General features: G+C 48.3%; 1 protein-coding gene across 6 annotated transcripts in view; it reads right to left on the bottom strand.

Moving 5' to 3' along the window:
- The window catches only part of ZBTB16 (zinc finger and BTB domain containing 16), a 201389-nt gene that overhangs the window by 8101 nt on the left and 167114 nt on the right, over positions 1-26174 (bottom strand). For all 6 annotated transcript variants that reach the window (XM_037841503.1, XM_037841501.1, XM_037841505.1 and 3 more), the window contains exon 5: positions 5224-5394. In XM_037841503.1, coding sequence (XP_037697431.1) covers positions 5224-5394 — 171 coding nt within the window. The remainder of the gene's footprint in view (positions 1-5223; positions 5395-26174) is intronic.

Genomic DNA, 26174 nt, shown 5'->3' with positions numbered 1-26174 from the left:
AGCCACGGGAAAAGAGAGCCCATTTGGTTGAAAGCTGAACAGCAGTCCCCAGAAAGCAAACCCCCAAGAGGGTAGAGCACATGTGGTTGTGGTGGTGGAGGCGGGGTTGAGACCTTGCTCCCAGCTCCTCATGCTGCCTGCTGTCCCCTCACCCTCAAAAAAGAAATAATCTCTCCAATTTGGGGAAATTCTCATTGTCCCTCAAACACTTTCTGCTCTTTCCTCCTCCACAATTTTGCAGAGCTGTTTCCTCTGCTTCATTTCCTCTTTTCTCTCTGGCGAACTCCTAATCATCCTTCAAGGCCCAGCTAAAACTACAGCACCACCCGTTTCCCTGCTCTGCCATCCCTCCACCCCCATTTGAAAACTTTCCTTAGGCCCCTAGGCAATGAGGCACTCTCTCTTCTCCATTCCCACAGCAGTTTCTTCTTTTATTAGTGGTATAGTTTTTAAGCACTTTCTGGTTAAAATGGCCCACATTTATTGAGTGCTTACTACAGGGATAAGAACTACACACAGATCAATCACATCATATAATCATCGCAACAACTTCACAGGAAAGATATCACTACCATTCTCGTTTTCTGGATGAGAAAAATGAGATGCTTAGAGATGGTTAAGCATCATCCCCAGGTCACAGGGTGAGGAAGCAGCTGAGGCAGGATTCAAATTTCAGTCTGGTTCCAGCGTCTGGACCCTGGATACGTATCATTCTCTTAATTAGCATCCTATATCGTATCTACGTACACACCCACCGTGCTGTGGAATGGAAGTGACTCAAGGGTAAGAACTAAAGCTTATTCTTCGTCGTGGTCCCAGTGCCCGGACGCAGGGACCTCACAGAGCGAGCACTCAGGAAATGTTGGGGACCTGAAGCTTGGGGAAAACTGCAACTCCTCACTTTGGAATCTCTGTGCTCTCTGCTCTTAAATTCCCTGGAGGGAGAGAGGGTAGGGTGTGCAAATTAACTATTTTGTGCTCTGTAACCAAAGTGGGGGGTTTAGGGGATGAAAGGTGAGGACTTCAGCTACTTATTTATTACAGGAGTGAAGGCACAGACAATAAAGATAGATTGATCACCCCAGACTTTGTTCATGAATATTTAAATATCGCTGATTCGTCTTGTCACTGTAATTACAATTTCTCTGGGCTGCATCTCCAACAACCACAGTTTATGGTAAAGAATGGCCCACTGTATTTCATTTGTCCCTCTGCAGATGTGCGAGGCTGCCAACCGTGTAATGTCCTCTGCATTTCATACATTTTCTTCAGCTGCTGAAGGTTTAAGTCATCCACAATGACCTACGTTTTTTCATTATCCCCATGTCAAACTGCGCTCGTGCCTGGGCATAAATTGTACTTCTCGTTATAGACTCACATGCCTGCGCCTTCACTTCCTCTTTAAAATGATATTTTACTCTCTTCTCTCTCCCCTTCTTGGGCTGCTAACCAAACATCCCCCCTCCTAAATGCAGGCCCCTGTCCCCACATAAGTTCTCATCTCTTCTGAAGGCTCTGAAGGGTTTAAAGTGTCTGTGGGGAGTGGATGCTGGGGCCTGCCCACTGGCTGGCTCTCTGCTGGGCAGAGGATTTGCAAGAACTGAGAGCATAAAAGGGATGGGGGTGGGAGCATTTCCCTGGATGAGTCTGATGCAGAACCTCAAAGAGCAGGAACCATCCCTCGGCACCAGTTCTCACCCACCTATGGGGCCCTGCCTTGGCTCAGAGGACCCGGCCAGCAAGTTCCTGCCATGCAGATTTGGGGATAAACTAAGTCCTTGGGTTCTCCACTGGGAAAACCAGCACCTGCCTGCCCTCTCGCTGCCAAGGCTGCGCAGACTGCCTGGTCGCCAGCCCTAGCCCCATCAGACACAAGGGGAGGAGAGGCCGGAGCAGGCCCTGGCACTAATTAGCTGTGCATCCAACAGAGAGAGGCTCACTCTGTGTCCACATGTGCCCATGTGTCCCCATCCCTGTATATTTGCACTCACAGCCCCTGTGTGACATCCCACTCCCCCCTCCTGACCAAATCAGCAATGATTGCAACTTTAATCAAGGATTCAGTATCCTCATTAAGGTATAAATAAATAAATAAATAAAGCAGGGGCCACGTGAGACTTCAGCTGGAGCCGGTAATTAAAACGTACGTGGCAGACAGTGGGCCGAGAAGGGCTGCCTGTGCCTTTTCCCCATAGGGGTCCCTGAGAGTTTAAAAAACAAAGGATTAAGACAGAGGGCTCGGTTTGATCAGATTTTTATGAATTTAATTATGAAGTGGATCACACATTAAATGTGTTTAAATAGGAAATCTCCAGAGTCAGTCCAGGGAAAAGAATAAAAAGAATTGAGAAAAAAAGAAAGGAAAAAGACTGAGAGAGACAGAGAGATTGGAGCATGGAGAGAGTCCTGGCCTGAAATCCTCACTCTGAGAGTTAATCACGTCAGAGTCCCCATAATGTACACAAAACTGGCTACGGAACTCGAAATCCAATTTGTGGTATGTTGATTAACTCTGTTGCCTCCTTAATGAGCTTGACATTAAGTGTAGGACCAACGAGACTAATTAGAGTCCCCTCCCCCTGCCCGGTGCACCTGAGACCCTTGGTGGGCTGGCCTCACCTGGTGGGTTCCCTGGCACTGGCCAAGCCCAGGTTGCCCTCCCCTCCCCACCCCAGCCCCATCCTGTTGGCTCCTCAGGCCCATTCCCCCCATGCCCTCCCTTCAGCACAGCTGAGACTTTATTATATGATGAGCCGTGTGAATCAGGGATCCATCAATGCCAAGAGCTCTGCTGGACTAACCTACCAAACACAGCTGCCAATGCTAAACACCCGGCCCCAGCAGCAAATGGGCCAAGAACAACGGAATATTAATGAGGCATTGTGTGGGGTGTGTGCATGGCCTGGATACTGCCTGTGTGCCCAGGGCCGCACTGGTGTGAAAATTGATGGGTGTCTGTGTGTGTGCATGGGCAGGCACATGACCTGACAAGTGCTTCTCTCAAACTCTGTCTGGAAACAGCCACTCCCCTCAGAGTGGATCTGAGCTGTGACTGGCCAAGGGCCACGGGATGTGCTGATATGTGAGCTCTTCAAGGGTGGTGTGGGCAGAGCAGGGGGTATCCTACGTGGATTTAGGGCTGGAGTCTTTCGAGCCACACGTAGCCAGCTAAAGTGTCAGAAAGGTAAGTGGTTGTGCCAGTTTGGATGTATTATGTCTCCCAAAACACCATGTTCTTTGATGCAGTTTTGTGGGGCCAGTCGTATTGGTGTTGATTAGGTTGGAAAGTTTGGATTAGGTTGTGCCCCATGGAGATGTGCCCCACCCAACTGTAGTTGATAACTCTGATTAGATAATTTCCATGGAGGTGTGGCCCCACCCATTCACCCTTGATTAGTTTACTAGAGCCCTATTTAAGAGCTCAGACAGACAGAACTTGCAGGTGCAACCGAGATAGACATTTTGAAGAGAGCTGCTGAAAGCTCACATTTTGGAGAATGCCATTTTGAACCGCAACCTGGGAGCAAGCAGATGCTAGTCACATGCCTTCCCAGCTAACAGAGGTTTGCCAGGTGCCAATGGCCTTTCTCCAGTGAGGGTGCCCTGTTGTTGACGCCTTAGCTTGGACACTTTATGGCCTTAAGACTGTAACTTTGTAAATCAAATAAACCCCCTTTATAAAAGCCAATCCATTTCTGGTATTTTGCATAATGGCAGCATTAGCAAACCAGATCAGTGGTTACCTTAGATAGGGCTGATTTTGGGGATCCAGTGAGGATGCAGTCACAAGAAGCTGCATGTACCTGAAGAGGGCACTGATGCTGTCACGGCAGAGAAAGTCCTGGTCAACCACCCTTCCTCCGTAGGCCTTCTTGCTGGGCTCTACCCTCTGGGGCCTCCCAATGTCCTATCCCAGCAATTTTAAGTAACTCTAAGCCTATCTGGGATGCTGAGACAATGTGCTCTCTGAAAAGAAGGGCAAATGGAAGCAAGTGCCCAGGTAGGCTCCTTGGTGAGGAAACCTACAGCTGGTAGGACAGGTCGGGTCAGACAAGGACAAATACAGCCCCTCACTTACTCAGCAGAATCTGCCAAACCTGAAAAGCCCACCCTGCATCCTCAATCCCTGAGACGCAAGAAGACTCTCAAGAATGAGGAGAGGCTCCGACCATCCCTCTCTGAGGCACACAGTTTTAATACGCTCTCCAACAGACATGAGCACACACATGCTGTTATATGCTGACAGTGGCTGCCTGTCTCCCTGGCCCCATCCCACCACCTCCCCTCCTCCCCAGACACAGGACAGAAAGCACACACTCAGAGACAGAGCAGATCAGAAATGGTCGCTCCCTTACCCAGGCACAGCCAGGAGGACCCCGTTTTGTCTCAGAGGAAAGGAAGAATCTAAACCATCCATTCCCTGCTAGGGGAAGACCAGGGGCTGCTGCAAGGAAGCAAATGCCTCCTGGTCCTCAGGGACTCAGCACCCTGCTCCCAAACCCTAGATAGGCATTGGTGGTGATACAGTACCCGGGCACCTGGCCCAGCCTCCTTGACTCCCAGCCCCCTCCTCGTGTCCCCCCACCCCCACCCCCACCCGTCATCTGGAACTGGCTGAGCAAAGATATGGGAGATTTCATGGTTCACTGTTCATATCCCCTCAACATCTGCCCCAAACAAGGTTAAGAGCCACGTATAGACAATGTGCTTCTGAAATTGTGGAGCAAGTAGGAACACTGCTTCAACTTTCCCTCAAGAGCCAAGGAAAAAGGGATCCACGGGTGCTGACTTCAGGTAGGGATGTACGTGGAGTAGGATGTCATTGCGAGCTGGGGGGTGGAGGGCATGGGGCAGACAGGGCTAGAGACCGAGCAGGTTGAGTTTTTCCTCAGACTCTCTTGGGTCCACCTGCATCAGAATCTCCTGGGAATACGTACTGATAATGCTGAGTCTTGGGTCCCACCCTGGACCCCCTGAATCTATATCTGGGGGTGGGACCCAAGAATCTGCATTTGTAATGAGCAACCTCTCTTTTGAGCACAGAGAGACTGAAAACCAGTGGCCCGTGGGATGGGATGGAGAACTGTCGACAGTCACCCAGTACTGCGGGAAGCCCCCATACGTGCACCACTTGGGCAGAGAAGGGCATGTTACGTCTTTGGAAGTCAACCCAGACACTGGTTCCCAGAGACTCCAACCCTTCCATCTCCTGGATCGGCCCACCTGTGTGTGAGCGCAGGTGGCGTTTGAGGGCGGTGTGGCTGGGGAAGGTGCGGTTGCACTCGCTGCAGATGTAACTGCGCACACCCGCGTGGACCTCCATGTGCTGCTGGAGCGCGCTCTGCGCCTGGAAACGCTTCCCGCACAGCAGACAGAAGACGGCCATGTCCGTGCCTGCGGAGACAGGAGAAGGGAGAGCCTCAGGGGGAGGGAACACAAGGCCCTTCTTTACCCGGCCCGGCCAGAGCAAGAGCCGGCATCAGGACTAGCACCTCTGTTTCCCGATACTCAGGGGCAAATCCAGAGAAATCCAGGTCATGCAGTGTTGACTGAGCCCCTAGTATGTACCAGCCACGCTGACTACAGTGATGGAGAAAATAAACATCCTTCCTGCCCTCATGGAACCAAAAGTCTAGTGGGGGAGAGAGAGACAGTAATCAGATACATCAGATGGCAAAGGTAAATTTAAAATTGGAACAAGTGCCACACAGGAGAAGGTAGGATACTAAGGGGACAAGTGTCAGGAGGACTTTACCAGGTCTGGGGCAAGGAGTGGGGAGTCAGGGCGGGCTTCAGAGAGGAGTAATAATGAAGACAGTAGGTGCCAGTCTTTGTTCTAATACAACTAATTTAAAAACCACAATTCCACAAGTTGTTAACCTCACTTTTCAGATAAGTAAACTGAGACCCGGAAAGAGACTGAGCAACTGGGCCCAAGGCACCTAACTTCACCAGTGGCAGAGCTGGGATTCAAACCCAGGCAGCATGGATTTGATTCCTTTCCTGATGCGAGCTGAAGACCCTGTTCACTTAACCACTTCCCCATTCATTAAAGCACCAACCTTAGGGATTCATTCATTCAACAGATATTACTTTAGTCCCTTCTACAAGCAGGAGTCTCTTTTTTGGCACTGGGGATATTACCATGGAAAAGCAAATCAGGCCCCTGCTCTTGCCAGAGATATTACACAGCACCCTGGGTGAATGAGGTGGGGGTGGGGTGGGGGAAGGAGCAGTCCAGAAAATAGAAAAGTATCTGTGACCACTCTAGGCTGAGAAGAAATTGGGCAGGTCCGAGAATCAGAGAGAAAAGCAGTGAAGCTGGGAAGCAAGGGGAGAGGAGGCTGAAGAGGGAGGCAGGGGCCAGGGGCCAGACAGGGTCTTGAAAGCCAAATTAAGAGCTTTACGTTTCAACCTAGTCCAATGGGCAACTGTCAAAGGATTCTGGGCTAGTGAGTAACATTATGAGATTTTCATTTAATTCTGTCCTGTCGTGCTCTGAGCCGATCAGAAGTGCAGAGACAGGCTGCCATTTTCTGTTTGCTATCAAGCCCCTCTCCCATGCTGCTCTGGAGTCATGGCCTTCTGACTACAGCACCGCATAAGGAAGTATCTAAACCCTTGTCTGAGTTCTAACTGGTAGCTTATTGCCCACTATTTTTTTTTTATTGAGCTATATTCATATACCCTACAATCATCCACAGTGTACAATCACTTGTTCACAATATCATCATATGGTTGTACATTCATCACCACAATTTCTAAACACTTTCATTGCTCTCCAAAAAAGATAAAAATAAAAATAAAAGTAAAAAAGAACACCCAAAACATTCCATCTCCCCATCCCCCCCTACTTTTCATTTAAGTTTTATCCCCATTTTTCTACTCATCTTTCCATATATTGGATCAAGGGAGTGTGAGCCACAAAGTTTTCACAATCACACTGTCACACCATGTAAGCTACAGAATTATGTAACTGTCTTCAAGAATCAAGGTTACTGGGTTGCAGTTCGACAGTTTCAGTTATTTCCTTCTAGCTATTCCAATACACTAAAAACTAAAAAGGGGTAGCTACGTAGCACATAAGAATAACCTCCAGAATGACCTCTCAACTCTATTTGAAATCTGTTAGCCACTGAAACTTTTTTTTGTTTTTCATTTTGCTTCCCCTTTTTGGTCAAGAAGATTTTCTCAATCCCACAATGCTGCGTCCAGGCTCATCCCCAGGAGTCATATCCTGTGTTGCCAGGGAGATTTACACCCCTGGGAGTCATGTCCCATGTATGGGGGAGGGCAGTGGGTTTACCTGCTGAGTGGGCTTAGAGGGAGAGAGGCCACATCTGGGCAACAAAAGAGGTTCTCTGGGGGTGCCTCTCAGGCACAATTATAAGTAGACTTAGCTTCTCCTTTGCAGGAACAAGCTTCATAAGGACAAGCCCCAAGATTGAGGATTGCCCACCATTTTGAACTACGTTTTCCTAATCACATCACCTACCCCCGGAAAGCCTGCCTGCACACTTCTCTTTTCTAGCATCTGGGCAATAGTACCTGTGTTCAGCCCTGTCCCACCTTCCCCTGGTTCAGGGACACAAGCAGGAAAAGGGGTAAGGCACAGCACCCATGAACCCAGCCCAAAGCAGAGGAAGAGAAGACCTGTGGCTGCTGGAATTGGCTGTTCAGTGTGGAATCAGGGGTTGCCTGGTAAGGTGAGGGTGAAGAGAAGGGACAGCAGGAAAAAATTTTGCTGCCTTCCTGTGCATCCATGGGTTTTTCAGTTGCATTCATAGCTGAGTCTGTATGTACTAATGGGAAGGCAAGGACTGCCTCTTACTATTCACCAACCCCGCTCTGTCCTCACACCCACCCGTAATCCCCTCCCTTTGTAGATACTCTGAAGTCTAGGCACTGGCAGCCATGTTCCATCCTGCCCACAGTCACTGCCTGCATCTAGGTCTAGGGAAGGCTGAATGGGGAGATGCAATAAAAGCAAGCACACGATTCTGCTCCTGGCTCTCAAAGAGCAGAAGGGGAACTAACACAGGCATTGTGCTAGGTACTTTATCTATGTTGTCATCTCATTTAAAACTTGCAATTTTATAAGGCAGGCACTCTTATTCCCCTTTTTACAAATGGGAAAACAGAGACATTAAATTACCTGCTTAAAGTCTCATAGAAAGAGGCAGAGGTGAGAGTTGAAAATGCCTAGGTCTGTCTGATTTCAGAAACGATGGATGGCACTGAGCCCATTTCCACCTCTAGGGCTGACCACCTGCCTGTAGCGGCTTCCCCTAGAAGAGGCACAGTAACAGCCACAGCAAGCCAGCTCCAACCAGCTGACTCAGGAGCACCAGTGCATCCAGGGCCTGCTCCAGCAGTGGCCAGGGAGAGTGGACTGGAAGCTTAGTCACAAAGAGTAGCTCTCTGGAGCCTTCCAAACCCTCTGGAATCCAACCAGATCTCTGGGAGGTGTTGGGGTATTCAGCTCCACTTGATGAAGGGGGACACACAGAAGGGGTGTTCTGCTCAGGCTAAAGGCAAGCCATGGACTGACAGTCCAGCCTGTTCAACTCGCACAGGAGTGGAGTCCATCTGCGGTCCTTCCTGCAACACGGCCGTCACCTCCGCTTCAATCTGAGGGCAGCACTGGCCACCTCTTGGCTGAGTCCACCCATAACCCTCAGTCCCCAGAGGTCCTGATGAAGCCAGATGCTCAGGTAAGATGGAGCAGCCTCCCTGGACCAGCCATATCCTTTGAGAGCCATTCTCCTTAGTATCCCCTGAAATCCAGAGCATGGAAGGAGCATGGTTCAGAGGGCATATGAGTGACATCCCAAGAAGGACACCCTGAGCTAAAAAGCCAGGCCCAGAGGAGCTCTGAGGCCCAGCACCACCTAGCAGGGCAGACAGAGTCCTGCAGCATTCGGTCCCCTTGGTCTTGCCAAGACCCCTCGAAGCTGCCTCACTCTGCCTTTCCTCCTTCTCAGGATGGCCTGAGGCCCCTTCTGTCCCTTTGCCCACTCACGGAACGACTACCAAGTGTAGATGCCATCCTCAGTGACATGGAGGGTACTGAGGTCAACAAGGGAAACAGTTCCAGTCCCATGGGGCATGCAGACGACTCAACAACCAACCAGAGGGTGAGGCGGGGTGACTCAGAGAGGGCTTCAGAGTTAGGGCTATGAGACAGGAATTGAATTTGAGAAGCTGAGGACTGGGAGGCGGGGCCCATGTGCCAGGCAGAGGAAACACCATGAGCAAATTTCAGAGCCAGTGGGGCTAGAGGACAGGCTCTGAGAATGGAGAGAAGCCAGGAAGGATACTGGGGGTGTGATCACAGAGGATACCTGCCAGGTGGACTTCATTTTACAGGCAATGGGGTGCCACGAAACGACGGGGGGTGCTAGCAGGATCCAACCTGTATTAGAGGGTGCTGGTCCTGGGGATGGACCACAGGGGCAGGCAGCCGGAAGCAGAGAGAGAGCTCACAGCTCTGGTGCTACCGCTGGAGGGGGATGGGGACCAGACTAGGGCAGGGGCTGCAAGGACAGGAGGAAGGATGGAGTAAGGAAATCCTGGGAAGGTGGCCTGGTTGGAGTAGGGAAGGTGGTGAGCCCGAAGTCATAGCCAGCCCTGCATCTTGCTGTCAGGTTTAAAATTACATAAATGGTTGCCACATGGTAAGGAAATGCTATCGTGTCCCTACAATGGTTACTCTCCCTTTCCTGGGACATCCTCTTTGTCCCTGTGCCACAAGGCTCAGGGGCTCTCCCTGGTCACTTGCACTGACCAGGTCTCCCAGACCAAAAGAAGGAGGGCTCTGAGGTCCCGTATCCACTCTCCCTATTCTTTTGCTTGCAGACTAACAGTTGGGAAAAGAGAAAAGTAGTAAAAAGGAAAAAAAAAGGAAAAGGCTGGGGAGAAGTGAATGAGACACAGGACAAGCTCTTGGCACATTTAAGTTCAAAACCTAGAGACTAGATTTGAGTTATTAAACAATTTGCTGTAGTTTCTGCCTAGCTGATTGTCTGGCATGTATGATGAGTCAGGGCAGATTCTATTACACTGGAAGATTAAGCAAATAAATGCTAGCTTTTGGAAACACATTAAAACGTGTGGCTATGGAAATAAAATTATCTACAAAATTGTATTAGCAATTCATTAGCTGCAGGGAGATGTGCAGTAGGACAAGTGGAGCCCAGCAGCAGAACTTGCTGCTCCCTACCACTCCCGAGTCCCTGAGACACCCACTGCTCTGTCCTTGGCTGAGACCCCTGGGAGAGGGGAAGGGCCCCTGCCCAATTGAAAAAGACCTTAAGAAATCTATGGTCAGCTTGACACAAGGAGGGAGAAAGCACAGGGTGCTGCTCTGCCACTTACTTGCCTTGTGACCCTGGGCAAGTCATTGAACTTCTCTGGATCAGGGCATGCTCACCACTTGCCAAGCTGCTTGCAGTTGTTGAGCATCAAAGAAGATCTCTCTACAAAAATGCTTCATAGCTATCAAGCGGTAGCAGAGACCATGCCAGCCCAAACAAATGCCTTTATCTGAATTAGAAAGTCATGTCTCGTCCTCTCGGCAGACACAGATCCTCACCAGGGCATACTGTTTTGGGGAGAAGACGGGACTGGGTGTCAGCTTCCACTTTCCCCCTTGGCCAGGCATCCTCCTGCAACAAACAACCTCTAGCACGAATCATGGTGGCCCTGCACAATTTTACAAACCTACACTGCTTTTCCAATATAGACTTCTTCCAGGAAGCTGGCCCCAGAGAAGGCATCTTGGATGAATTAAGACCAGTGCTAAGGTAATCTTCTTGCTCTTAGAACCCACCGTTGCCCTTCATATGCTCTATCACAGCACGTAAACCCCTTTATTGCATTTGTTTTTGACATTCAGCTCTGTCTACTAGATCGCAAGCCCTCCAGTGCAGGGACCATTCTGTTCTTCTTTATAGCCTCAACACTTAGCTCAGAGCCTGGCATATAGCAGGCCTTGATAATTGCACATTGCTATAAAGAATAAGTAAGGGGCTGTGGGACAAACACAGAGGGCAGGGGTAGAGGGAATCACAGAACAGAGACAGATGTCTGGGGCTGGAGAAAGCTCAGACCAAAGTCCACAAATGGAGCCATTACTGAGAGTCTCCAATGAGACTCTCCTTGGAAACTGGCAACAGCAGCCAAGGGACCGACAGGCAGTTGACCTCACTGGAGCCTCTCGTATCTGCCTGGAGAGTTGAGTAGGACTCCCCAGGTCCTACCCCGTGGCTGAGCCCCACTGCTCACAGATAAAAGAGCTGGACCACAGAAGGACCGGTTCTACCACATGGTGCAGTGAAATAGAAGACCACAGTTCTGATCCAGAGGCACAGAGCTTCCAGGATTTGTGATCTTGGGTCAGGCACCTGCTGCCCTTGGCCTCCAATTCTTCATCTAGGACATGGCATTCATTCCCAGCCTACTCTTCCCAACACTAACTTCAGGTTGCTGTTATGAGGCAATTTACATTTTTGAATATGTAAATCTGACAAATGTATGGTTTTCTATTCAGCTGTGTATTTACATGTAAGTCAGATATATCCACTAGCCTTGGCTGAAGGAAATAATCGCTCAGGTCAAAGGAATCAGCACCCCCTCTGGTCTTCTGAAGAATGGATGGAGATGAGTCTTAGGCTAGACTCCACGGGTGTCTACCTGAATGGAATCTGAAGAAGAGGGGATGGGTATGGCAAGAATGAGCAAGGAGTAAGGTTCTAGGTAATGCGGGCAGGGTCTGTGCAGAAATTCAGGCCCCCATTTTCATCAGTTCCAGAACATAACCCACAGCAAGCCTCCAGGGGCAGCAGAGCCAGGGTGGGCTCCAGCGAATGTGTGACTAGCCAGGGTGGGCTCCAGCGAATGTGTGACTCCCAGACTCCCAGTTTAAAACAAGTTCAATTTTAGCAATACATGGGAGAAAGCCAAGGCCAGGGTGGAACAGGAGGCAGGACGGTGATACAGATCCAGGGTATTTATTTCACCAGGTGATGACTGGATCTGAAATTAAGAGACACAAAAACCCTCATGTTTACACCTGTGCCATTTCCATACCAATTAGCTCTTTCATACAGAGGAAGGAACAGCATCAGAGGGGCACACAGCTGGAGAAGATATTCAGGTGCTGCACCTTCTTGGAGCAAGGCTCTTATTATCTCCCACTATAAGCAGTTTCTTAATCAAAAGAGCAGAGGGATCTAAATATACTCCAGCTTTTTTTGGTAAGTGGGCAGTGATTGCTCCGTGTGTTATGTACCGGTATGAACGCGTGCCTCTGTGTGAGTGTGCATGTCCATGGGACATGGATGGACTTCCCATATCCAACTGTCCCCCAACCCTACCCAATGGAAGAGTTGCCTCCCCTGCTATCCAGAGGAGCTTCCTTTCCCCATAGGCAGGAAACGTCAAATGTAAGGTAATAGTGGAAACCTTGATTTAAACTGGAACCATCTCCCCACCCTCCACCCCTGTCCCCCAAATCCTTCTGACATGATTTTCTACTTCCACTGACTCCCAGGATTACTCTTTTCTAAGAATCTGTCTTCATCCATGGGCAGCCCTTGTGACCACACACCAAAATCATCAAACCCTTGCTGCCCCTTTCCTTTCTCCCATCTTTTTCTTCCCTTTCCCCCATGTCGTCGTTACAGAATATAGTAGAGCTGCATCATCCACGCAAGGGAAAAAGAGACACGGAGACAAGCAGCACAGGGCTGACTCACACCAAAGGCAGAATGCACCGTCTGCATCTTAAGAGGATGAAGGCTAGAGGTGTATATTTACAAGGAAGTCAGATGGGGGGTGAGGGTGGGGGGAGGATGGGGTGTGTGTAGGGGGGAGCAGATGGAAAGGAAACAAGTGCCTAGAATCGTGATATCTCATGCTGTCTGAGGTGGTTCCTATTTTTGACTTCCCCTGTGCCATCATTTGGGAATTAGAACCAAGAGCTGCCTCCCTGGTTCTCCTCTGGTTTTCCCCTTGGGTATGAGTGGGAAGGTCATTTGGGATGCACTTCTAATACCCAGCCTTTCTCAGAAGGCCAGCTATGTTGGAAATGAGGACCCAGTCTGTCCAGCCCAAGGAAGTGTCAGCCCACTGACCCCTGGGGGATGACAGCTCTGGCGAGTGGGAGCCAGGTCCCACCACTTCCTTTACTGACCGTGACCTTGGAGGGTAGTGTAGGCTGAGGAAACATCTTGGAGGGCTTGCCATAAACAAAATTAGCTGCAAGCCTGTGCATGGGGGCTTGTCTGCTACAGAGTCACCTCCTGCTGGGCACCTGTAATCATCTGTTCAGTAACATCTCCCCAAACCAACCCAGGGGCTAAAAAGCTTAGCATTCAGCCTTCTTGACAGTTCCAGCCTTGTCAGTTCCAGGCTTCTAATCTAGTCCTCCCAATCTCATTTTCCTTCCTTTCTTATATGCTTATAATCTTGGACGGTATCTACCTATACCTCTCTAAAATCGTCACTTCCACAAGGGAAAGGGGAATGTTACTGGTTCGATATCATTAGTGAAGGGAGCAGAGAAACCTCAATGAATAGCAAAAAATGGGAGGAGTTCATGAAGCTGATTCAAATTTGTTTTAAAACTAAGCAATGGATGGGCGAATGTTTACATTCCCCACCTCACCCTTACCCCCCAAAATACTCAGTCTCTGGGGGAAAGTGGCTGCATCCTCAGGCAGCAGCAGCTAACAGAGCCAGCTCCGGGAAAACGCTGTATTTGTTTAGCAGTGAGCTGCAGACACAAGTGCATTTCATTACTCGGCACCTCCAGCTACAGTAAACAAATTTGTCAGCTCACTAGCTCATTAAGGTGCGCCCCGGACACCGGGGATTTATTGAGACCTGCACAATAAAAGTAACATGAATGGATTTACTAATTTTGTCAATCACTCCAACAAACGAACCGAAGAGAAGAAGAAACGGGGGGAGGGGGCAGGAAAAGGGGTGGGAAAAAAAGGAAAGGAGGTAAAAAAAATTTAAGAAAAAGGGAGGAGGAGGGGGATTTTAGTTTGGTTTGCAAGAGAGAGAGAGCGCCTTTGCCATCTGTTTACAGGACCACTTCCACATTCAATCCGCCTCCTGCACTTGCCACCCCTCCTGGGGTGCAGGGGCCCCTGGCAGAAAAGGTGCCAAGGAGAAGCTAAATTACAAGAGGTCAAACCAGGTCTTGGCTCCTGTGCCACACAGGTGGGATTATGCTCCTCCACCTCTCCCGCCTCTCATCGGATACCGAACTAATGAATCGGAGGATTAAAATCCACACTAGGGGAAAGAGTAGGCTCCTCTGCATCAGAAGCGCCTGCAGCTGCCTCTCTTCACGTCTTCTGCCTGCACCAGTTCCCCGGCCTCTAGCTTCTTAGTCCAGTTCCTGGACCCTGCAGGACATTCCAGAAAGAATAAAAACTCCCATCACAAGAGCAATGGGAAGAAGAAGGAAAGGGAGCAAGAGCGAGAGTGAGAGAGTAGGGATGGGGGGTTGGGGTGGAAAGTAAATCCGGAGAGCTATGCAGCCCTCTGGTCTGTAACTTCCAAAATGACAGCAGGACTGGGGCAAAGGTCACGGGGTCCGAGGCCTCAAGCACCTCGGCCAGCTGTGGCGGGGAAGCCCGGAGCCCACAGGATGCCTTGCCCGTGTAAATCAGCGGTAAGCAGCACCCGCTGGGGGCGAGGACAATGGGCCCCCATGGGGGTGGGAGGCAGGACAAAGCTGCCCGGCCAGGGCGCAGGTCCGGAACAAATGTGCCCTGGCACCACGGGGGCCCCCATTTGTGAAACTAATTGGCCCATGATTGAAAAATTGGACCAACTTCAATAACCCTGGGAGGAGAGGGGAGGCTCGCAGTAGCCTAACCTCGCCCAGCTCTGCAGAGTCGCCCTGGCCCAGCCCAGGGGATCCGGAACGGACACTTCTCAGGTACTGCTCATTTGGGTGGGGGGTGCTTTTGCGGCGGGACCTGTCCAGGAGATGGGGTGGGTGGGCATTGTGCCACCTTGAGAGATCTGGGCCCGTCTTCTTTCCCCAAGACACAGACAACTGTCTTCCTCAGTTTCTCTGCCCTCCTTTCTCCATGGGAATAATGCTCAAAGGAGAGAGACAAGCAAGGGCTCCCATGACCCTCACTCAGGGGTGAGTTGGTACCAAACAAATACCAAGCAGCAGTGGGTTCCTTCTGAAGCCCATCCTTCGGCACACATTCAGCTCCATGTCTGGTGGGAAGTCAAGATGGGGTGAAGGGCAGGTCAGGATCATTATACTGGGCTCTGTCCTCTTGCCCTACCCTTTCCCAGTGGCTTTTCGTTACAGACTTCCTAGTGGAAACGTAGAAAGCACCAGAGTCTTCACCCGGAAGCCTGTTCAAGATCCGGCTCAGTGATGGACTCACTGTGTACTCTTGGGTAAATTACTAGGTCTCTCAGGGCCTCTGGTTCCTCATATGTAAAATGAAGAGACAAGTAAATGACTAAGACACCCCTCCCCCACTCTACTATCCAATGACTCTAGCCTAGTGAAGAGGGTACTGGAACACTAAGAGATCCTTTCTCTCACTGAGATGTAATTTCAGGCATTTTCTCCTTCAAGGTCTGACTCAACAGCCTTCTTTTTAGTTCAAGTATCTCTGGGCTTTGCTGGGAGCCACTTTCTTAGGCTGACGGAGGGACAGTCTCAGGTGGGGAAAGAGGCTCTGCCTACCGTGGAGTGAGCACCGGTGGGTGCCCGGCTAGGTGTTCAACACCGAACCCTTCACACAACCCTGGGAGACAGGGCTTCTAGGCGAGTGGGGACAGCGAAACTTGCAAGTCCCTGCTAGGCCCCTTCTCTCAAGGGACTCCCTTCTTAGTAGCTCCCAGGACTGACCGTAACCTCAGATAGGCGATTCCAAAGTGGCGGTGTCTGCGGGCCCCTGTGAGCCTGTGTGTGCCAGGTGAGGGCTGGGCAGGGAGAGGGGCAGGGGTGTCCTCTCTCGTGCCCCCAGCACCTGGGGGACAGAAAAGGCAGCAGAGCCACCCAGAGCACCAGACCCTCTGGCTCCCGTGGTTTCCTTCCCCTGGCGCGGTGCCCAACGTGTGGCAGCAAGTCAGCTCTGAGCAGTGAGTGTCCAGAGGTTCCTGGGAGGGCATGCAGCTTCCACCCGAAGAGAAGACCCCATGCCCTGGAATGATTAAGGAAGAGTTCAGAAAACGTGTCCTCTTCTTTCTCCCGTGTTCGTCAGGCGTCTGTATTTCCTAGAGAGCTATTCCACCAGTGCAGCGTCCCTGAAGTCATCCTGAGGCCTCTGCGGAAGAACTGGGGACCCAGAAGTGAGGTCTTTTGCCAAACAAACAAACAAACCACACACACACACACACACACACACACACAATGCCAAATCAGCTGGGCTCTTCCTTAAAATTTCTTATAAATCCCATTATATCACAGAGACCAGTGGAGGCAGAAAGAGGCAGGAAGAAACCTGGATAGAGGAGAAGGGACCGAGCAGAAAGACAGACAGAGGCACAAAGACCCAGAGGCAAGGAATGGAGGAGAGCAAGGGCTGAGGGGAGCAGAAATTCAAAATAAAATGGAATACTGATTGTTTCAGAGCCATTTGAACACCTGACAAACACTGGGCAATGAACAGAAAAACTCTCCCACATAAATAAAAAAAACCAAAAAAGGGAAGGATGTATTCACTGTGCTGACATTTTAATGGTACCTCCCTCCTCTCCCCACCCCCAAAAGATGATTACAAATTAAGCAGCATTTAAATGCTTTTGACCGTCAACAATCAGAAGGAGCGGCCGGCCGTGGCCCCGCGAGCGCAGTGGCCATTCATTCCCACGGTAACCAGGCCGAGACCCAGCCGGGCCGCCCAATACTGTACTATGTACAGTGGCCAGGATGGAGAAGTGCACACACCGTTGGTTGTGCAGGAAGTTCACAAGCAAATTAAAATATAAAGAGCTCCTGACAGGAAGACAGATTCCAAAAGTGGGGGCCGGGCAGTTGAGCACGTGCAGTTGAAGTCTGAGCATCAGGAGAGTTTCAGCAAAGTCCAGTGACACTTTATTTGGAGCTGCTTTCCAACTGTTTTAGGTGTTTATTGTGTGTGTGTGTGTGTGTGTGTATGTGTGTGTAGTAAGGGGAGGAGGAAGGGCATATGTTGTTTTCCTAGAAAGAGGAATAAACAATTAAGAGACCCCAAGAGCTCTAGGCCAGACCCCAGAACCGGCCTGGGAGTGGGGTGGGGGGGCCTGACTCTGAGGGCCTGACCCCCAGCATTCACCCCTCTAGGGCCTGCACCCCACCCTCTCCGCTGATCCACAGGGAGAAACCAGGCCACTTCACCTCACTGTTCAGGGAAAAGGATTTCATTCCAGTGTGAGCCAAAAGGACAAATATAATTTTTCAGAAATTGATTCATTGTCTTTCACTTACCACAACTGTCGCTACCCATTCACACCCACCGCATGCCTGGTCCAGCCCAATCCCCCCAAATATTCATATCTTTCTGAAAGCTAAATAAAGCCCAGCTGTGTTGGGTCCCAGGAAATTCTGCTAGAACTCTCTTGTAGCCAACTCAATTTGGATTCCAAGAACCCATATCATCACTGGTATCTTTTATAGTAGTGGAATAATGAAATCTCAACCCAGGATAAGGGAAAAGGAAAGAAAAAGGAATTGAAAAGGAATAAGAGTAAGGATTCGGAGGAAGCATGGGATGTAGCTACCGATTTCATTTCCAGTTCTCCAGAGTGGAAGATGGAAAGCAATAGAGGTGAGCCGGTGACCAGGTGGAGGGCAAGAGTCTGGATTTAGAAGCAGCGGGTACATTTCTGTATGGTAAAGCTTAATATGCAGGAGGGACGACAGAGAAATAAAAGAGACGCGTCCCCTTTAAAAGGAAATATAATTTACAGTGTGCAGCCAGGCGGCCCATAGTTTCAATCTCGTTTACTATAGAGAAAACTCTGCTAGCTGTTCTCTATCCCACAAATCCGATTTAATCAGACAAGCCAGCCAGCGTGGCTTGGAGTAAAAACGGATAATTAGTAAACAGAGAGCTACTCCAGTGCTTCATTGGCATTCGAGTTGGGCTACTGTGTCGCATTTAAAATGCAGTCTGATGAAGTTTACAAAATCAAACCATTTGTTACTCCTATTGAAGAGGCTTCAGGCCACTTGCAATTAAATTGGAATTAGTGCTCAGAATGAGACACAGCAAATTCATACTAAAAAGGGATCTGACTTTGAGACATTTGACTTCACTTCAATAGTTTTCTGTGTGAGTGTGTGTGTGTGGGGGGGGGGTTTACTAAAATACTCCTCACCCACCCCTACTCTGCAGGGCTCCCCGACTGGGTGAGCTTGCCCCCCATACAAGCTGCTCCTCTCCAGGACCGGCTGCTGGGGAGGGCTGGCAGGGGAGGGGAGGGACAGCTGACACTGGGGAGCCAGGCCCTGCATTCACACCGGGAAGATACTGTACTAGGGAAAATGTGTCCACAAAGGACCATATGGCTCCCTTCTGCATTGAGCCTTTGGACAAGGGGGTGGGAGGGGGGCGGGGGAAGCTGCCAGAAGGCACGCTTCCACGGGGTGCTGGCCCCGCCCCTCAGACAGCAGGCGGGCAGCCCCAAGGAGAGGGGGGCCTCCTTCTCCCTGGTTGGCTGGGTTCCTGGGGGCCCTGCCTTCTCCTCCTCAAGGGCCCACGCACAGGAAGGGGTTCAATCGTAATGCCCTACACTCTCAACCCCAAGGACTGCCCTTCGAGGCAGAAAAGGTGGGGCAAACGGTCTCCGGGCAGAGGTTCTCAACCTGGAGTTCACGAAGCCCCCAAGCTGTCCACGGATAGAATTCAGGAGATTATTGACCTTGGAGGGGAAAAATTACATCTTTATATTCACTCACCTCCAACTAAAATTTGGCAGATCTTCCCATTTTGAATATAAGCAACAAATCAGTTGTATTATCAATACCTGTGACTTTATCACCAATAGATATTTTCATACCACATTAGAAATGTTGCAGTTATCTAGAAATATTTACGCTGACCCCTGTTAAAAAAATACAGTCATTAGACCCACAGCTCGTTCGTGTTAGTTAACAGGATAATGAAGAATCACGCATACATTATAGCACAAACTGTTTTAGAAAACATTTTGATAGTTATTTCAAGTTTCCATTCTTGTCCTATGTATTTTATTTTATGTATTCACAAGCATTATTCTGAGACAGAGTTTGTAGGTTTCAGCAGACTGCCCAGGGCACAGAAAGGCTAAGGAGCTCTGGTCTCGACTACCCTAAAGCTACCTGTATCCTTCCAGGCCCTCTGCTGCCCAGAAGTCTCAAGACCAAAGTCCAGTTTCATTCCTTCAAAACTTTTCTATCTGCAGTGAAGAACAGAACTGAGTGCTGGGCTTCACGAGAAGCAGAGAGGTATTATGCTCAGTCCTGGAAAAGGCTGCTGTGGGAGATCCAGGCTCGATTCTCAGCTCTGACACCAAGGACACTTGAGCGAATCACTTCATATTCGACTTTTACTGTCTCCCTCTCCCCATCAGAATGAAAGCTGCTTGAGAGCAGGGGTCCTCCCTTCTCTTACAGGTCACTGTATCTCTGGGACTTGACAGGTGTTCAATGAATATTGACTGGAGAGTGGGAAGGATGGATGGGTAAATGAAGGAATAAACAACTGAAATTTACCTCTCTGGACTTCAATTTCATCTGTGCAATAAAGAGGAGAAGGTGCATGATCCCCTCAAGCTCCTGCAGTCCTGAGGGGCTCCATCTGCCCAGCATCCACCCCAACCTGCTGACCACACCCTTTGCCCCCACACCATGGAGAAGCCTAGGAAGCAAACGGGGGGTGTGTGCACACCTGTGCGGGGGGCGGGCTGTGGCAGGAGCATGTCTGATGTGGAATGCTGCAGGGGAAGGTGTGCCGGCACTTTCCCCCGGCCCTCAGGGACGGATCTACATTGGCCGCTGCCCGCGTCTACTCCCGCTGATCTCCTTGGAGGAGGCCAGCCCAGCTGGCTCACTAGACCTCCTCCACAGTGAGGAAACGGGCTGGTGGTGATGGTGGAGGGAGGGAGGACAGTAAGTTGATAGGCCTGCTGAACAGACAAGCAAGACTGGGAGCCACGGGGGCCTGAGGGAAGAGGCTTTTACTTAGAGCCAGGCAGCATGTATGGCTTTTAAAGCCTGGAGGGAGGAGACTGTCCTTCTGCTATTAAGGGAGGTGACAGAGGATTAAAAAAAAAAAACCACATTGCACACCAGCCTTTCCCCCACTACCCTCCAAATCTGGAACCACCTTCCTTCCAAGCAGGTTGCATTTCTGATTCACTCAATCCATCCCAAGGAAAGGAGTCGGACTCTCTGGCTGACACTCCCAGGAGCCCCGGGGCCATGTGGGTGGTGACACTGAGGGGAAACTTGGTCCCCCCTCCCACACTCACTCACAGCACGTGGACACACATCACCCCGGGGCACTCTGAGGAGAGACTGGAGAGAAATCCAAGGTTCCCTTAAAAAAGGAAATGCAAAGTTCAATGTCTTCTAGTGGTTTGGGGCTCTTCTTTCCTCCTGTGTGAGTTTTGTTTTCTAGGTACCTCCCCTTTCAGTTCCTTCTCTGGAGCTTCTGGGCCACTCCCCGACAGGGTTGGACCCTGACGTTGGCTCCAGAGCATTTGGGAAACCTGTGGCTGAAGCTCTCATGGCAAAGGGAGCCAGAAGAGACAGCTGTTTCCATCTACCCAACACCCGCATCACGCGAATGCCAGATTTTCCTACACTGTTCTTCCTTCCTCTTCCAACGATCTTTATTCATCTCTTTTGGTTTAAGAACTCTCCCTTGGGAGACAGTATTGAAGAGTGACTTTCAATACCTTGTACTCATTCACATTTTCAATTATCTACTGAATACTTCTTGAGTTCCGATTCTGTTCAGGCATCAAACATGGAGGCTACAATGCTGAGAAGACACTTCTTGCTCTCAAGAAGCTTACAATCTAAAGTATAGAGCAAAAAAGTATAGGTTTTGAAGTCAGACCAAACCCAGGTTCAATTCCTGGCTCTGCCACTTATTTACCAGCTATATAATCTTATGCAAATTAATTAGTATCTCTTCGGTCTTGGTTTCTTCATCTGTATTAGAATAATCATACCCACCATGCAAGTTGTTTGGGAGGATTAAAGACAATACATTAAAAGTGCCTACTGACGAAGCTAGGCCTGCATGTAACTATGCCTAAGAGTCACCCCCAGAGAGCCTCTTTTGTTGCTCAGATGTGTCTCCTCTCTTTAAGCCAACTCTGCAAATAAACTCACTATACTCCCCTCTATGTGGGACATGACTCCCAGGGATGTAAGTCTCCCTGGCAACATGGGACTGGCGATGCCTTCTTGATCAAAAGGGGGGAAAATGGAACAAAATTAAAATTTCAGTGGCTAAGAGATTTCAAATAGAGTTGAGAGGTCATTCTGGAGATTACTCTTATGCAAGGTTTAGCCAGATATTGAAAACTACCATAGTATGCCAAGCCCCACCCAACAGTATTCCTGAATACCTAGGGAGTGCCCTGGACTCCATCTAAGTCTCTATAAAAGTTTTTCTTAGTAAGTTTATTTTTTCAGAAACTTAAAGTCTCCAGATTGATCCTGGGCCAGATAAGCCCTGAAACCCAGAGGTACAATTTCCCCAAGAACATCAACCAGTTTCATTCCTCTACCTCATAAGGTCAACACCCCTTTCCAGCATGAAGAAGTTAAAATGGTCATTGCCCAGATATCCCTGAAGATCGAGAGTAAGATCAAATGAGAGGCAGGAGGTGTAACGGAGAAATTAGGATTTAACAAATGACTGACTACTGACTCAATATATAGGTATTTGTTTTTAGTGTCTAGTGTTTTAGAATAGCCAGAAGGAAATACCTGAAGTTGTTGAGCTGTAATCCAGTAGCCCTGATCTTTGATAATGACTGTATAACTATACAGCAAAAAAAAAAAAAAAAAGTCAGTTGCCCATGTCTGTGTGGATCTACTTCTGAATGTTTTGTTCTGTTCCACTGATCTATATATCTGTCTCTGACAATACTACACTGTCTTATTTAACCTATCTCTATTGTAAGTCTTAAAATTGGGTACAGTGCAATACTAGTGGTCAGTAAGAAGGAGGGGTAAGGGGTATGGGATATTTGGGGTCTTCCTTTTTCATTTCTTTTTCTGGAGTAATACAAATGTTCTAAAAATGATCATGGTGATGAATACAGAAATATGTGATCATCCTGTGAACCACTGATAGTGTACTTTGGATAGATTTATCCCAATAAAATTACATTAAAAAATTCTCTCTAAAAAAACTGCCTATTGGAAAGCCAGATAATGGTAACAAATCAAGAAGGGGTAGCTATCCGGAACACTGATCCAGTGGGCTGGGGGAGAAGCATGGGGAGACAGATACATAAATAAGGAGACTGTGGTGTTTTAACTTAGGTAGCAAGAACTGCACTTAGACCCTCTAGAGAACACGCCAGGCTTTTCATCACCAATAAGAGCTGTACTTCTAAAGTGTTAAATTCAAACCTCCTTCCCACCCTTGAAGTTCTCCCATCTGGTTACTTCCACCGGAACTGTTCTTTGATCTCCAAATATCACCCTAGCATGCTCTTCGTTTCCTTGCTCCTTTCTCCATTCAGTTCACACTTCAAGGTTATGGTCCAAACTACCCACTGACTCCTTGCTAATTTCTCAACTTCCTTACCCATTATCCTTCCATTGCTCCCACCCCGCCATGCCCTAATCTTGGATCAGTCTAACAACCCTCCCTCCTCCTCCACACCTAGAGCCTGCCTACACAGACTGCCTCTACTTCCCAACCTCTCATTAACTCCTTAACCCGCTGCAATCTGGTTTCTGCTTCCATCATTCTGCTGAAGTTAAAGCTGCTCACTTATGATAACCAATGACCTCCATGTCACTAAACCCAACAGACATTTTCCAGTCTTCCTCTTAATTGACTTCTCAGGAGCATTTATGTCTGAGGACAACTTTTTCCTTTGAATCTTCTTCCCTAGGCTTCCATGACATCACACTCTTCTGGGTTCCCTCCTGTTTCTTCCAGCAACACCTTCTCAGTCTCCTTTGTGGGTTGTGATTGGTCTGGAGGGGCATAAAATGTTGGGGTTCCTCGGGGTCCTGTTCTAAGCACTCTTCTCTTTCATAAACTCATCCACTTAAATACTGATGACTCTAAAACACATATGTCCAGTGAGCCTCTCTCTTCTAAATTCCAAATATACCTGTATGATCAAGTGCCCACTGGAGATCTCATTGGATGTCCAGAGGCCTCACTACTGTAATATCAAACTGTTCATTGTCTTAACAGCAACAAAAACTCTGCACATTCTCTCGTATTCCCCATTTCAGTAGAGAGTTCCACCATCACGCAATTGCCCAAGCAACAAAAGGGGGCATCAACCTTGATTTTTTTCTCTCACACACCTCTCATCAAATAACCAAATTCTCTAAGCCTTCCACATCTTTATTTTAGTTCACTTTTTATCTACCTCCACTGAAACTACACTGGTTCAAGCTACCATAAGTACTTGAATAGATTATCATAATATCTTCCTAACTTATCTCCCTACCTTCAATTTTAACCCCTCCAATCTATTCACTATCCTGTAGTCAGTAATTTTTCTAAAATATTAACTGATGTTATTCCCAATTATGAACAGAGCTCCGGGTGCCCCTCAGGATAACATTCTATGCTCTTAAGACAATCCATGCCTCCAATATAACAATCTTTATCCTGTATGAGATTTGCTTATGTGCCTATCTCGTGCCCTGTAAGGATTCTGTCTTGTTCACCGCTGTATTCCCAAAGCTTAAAATACCACTGGGTATATAATAGGTATTCAATAAATGCTTACAGAATGAATAAACAGATCAACAAATGAATCCATAAAAAAATTAACCTATCAATACTTTCTGTGGGCTTCAGCCCAAAGTCCTTGGCAAGTTATGATTTCCAAAGCCCATGTCATTAATATTTGACTCTTACCAACCTCAATAAATACACCTCTTTATCCTTCCCCCAGCCACCAACCGCTACCAGTCTGGATTCCCTGTGAATTGCAGGCTTCTGGGCCTGTGTGTTCTAGATCTTTTGACATGGATGAATGCTATGTCTACACCTGTCTCCACATGTCTTAGAAGCAAGGCACAGGCTCCTCGGGGCTTGGCTTCCCCTCCCAGCCTACGAGTGTTCATGTACATGGTTCTCAGTGCGGAATTACCCAGGCATTCCTTTATGACAGAGCCATTCACATCAGTGGAGGACCCAGATCTTTGGGTAGAAAGGCTACAGAATGGGGTCACCAGATATTACTCCATGGCCAAAGCTATGACTGAGATGGCAGCCAACAAGCAGCCACAAACCTGGCCACTGGCAGACCGCAGGCCCCAAGGCTGCAGATGCCCCTCTGGTGCACACTGCAACCCCTTTCTCCTCCAAGTCAGCTCTCCCTGCATGGCCTTCTCTGAACTGCCCGTGGGCACACTGGTTGGCCCCGGAGTCAGAGTCCTCTTTCATCTAGGCAAAGAGCTCCCAAAAATCACACTCTTGGTTGGTTTTTGTCCCTCCTCAGATGGTGATTATATACAAAGCAGTCTCTGAGATTTGATTTCCACAACAGACGGAAAAGAGAAAATGCCAAAAGCCATGTCACCCGTTCAAATATAAATTGTGACCTCCAATACCATCCTGCCAGCAAAATAAAGACTGGTTTTTTAAAAAAGAGTTAAGAAGGCTTTCATTAGATTTGTGTCTGGTGTTGCTCTCTGCCCTGACCAAAGCCCCTGTTTCTGAGGTTCTGGAGGTGTCCTGTCAGCAGTGACTGCAAGCACATGTGAAAACGCAGGCAGACCGAGGGATTTACTAGCTCCCAGGCAAAAGTGCCCATTCAGGTCCTTCCCTGCTTCCAGACACCATGCTTACTCCTACTTCTTGATTCCATTACTTCTCAAGTTCAAAGAACCCTTAAAAATGAAAAGAATAAGCTATGTTTATTTGATCATCTTTATGCCTCTTTTTAAAGCTAATTTTATAAAACTGTATTGTAGCAACATATTATATATATGATTTGCTATTTTAACCATTTTAAGTGTACAATTCAGTGGCATTAATTATATTCATAATGTTAAACTACCATCACCACCATCCACCTGAAGCAGAAGCTCTATTCCCATTTGCTTATGCTTTAATTCTAGATACTTCATATTAATGGTATCATACAGTATTTGTCCTTTTGTGCCTGGCTTCTTTCACATACCATAATGTTTTCCAGGTTCATCTGTGTTGTGGCATGTATCAGAACTTAATCCCTTTATATGGCTGAATAACATTTCATGGTCTGTATATACCACATTTGTATATGCCAAATCTAGTCATCTGTTGATGGACACCTGGGTTGTTTCCACCTTTTGGCTATGGTGAATATTGCTGCTATGAACATTGGCATACAGTATCTGTCTGAGTCCCTTTTCCATTCTTTTGGGTATATACCTAGGTGTGGAATTGTTGGTCATATGATAACTCTGTGTTTAACTTCTTGAGGAGCCATCAAGCTGTTTTACAAAATAGCTGCACCATTTTACATTGCCAATGGCAAAGCACAAGGGTTACAATTTTTCCACATTTTGATAACACTTGCTATTTCTGTTTTTCAGTAACAGTCATCCTAGTGGGTGTGAAGTGATATCTCTTTATGGTTTTGATTTGCATTTCCCTAATGACTAATGATGTTGAACATCTTTTTCATGTGCTTATTGGCCCTTTCTATATCTTCTTTAGATAAATGTCTATTCAAGTCCTTGCACATTTTTAAATTGGATTGCTTTGTCTTTATTGTTGAATTGTGGAAGTTATCTTTGCGCTTCTCTCTTAACTTTTTTTTTGGTGGGTGAGGAAGGGGCTGTGATTCTCAACCTAATTCAAGGGGCCACTGAGAATTAGAAAACATTGATGGCATTTTCTTTTCATTTTGGTTAGAGTAATTATGGCTTTGGGGGACTTGGCAGAAGTCATGTAAGAGGTAGATTTGAGGAACTTTTCAAAGTGTTCCCTTTGAGCCCAGGTGGAGGC

The sequence above is a fragment of the Choloepus didactylus genome, chromosome 6 (assembly GCF_015220235.1).
Source record: "Choloepus didactylus isolate mChoDid1 chromosome 6, mChoDid1.pri, whole genome shotgun sequence".
Taxonomy (NCBI): Eukaryota; Metazoa; Chordata; class Mammalia; order Pilosa; family Megalonychidae; genus Choloepus; species Choloepus didactylus.
The sequence above is the reverse complement of the archived record's forward strand: the minus strand, read 5'-3'. Positions and strand labels throughout refer to the sequence as shown.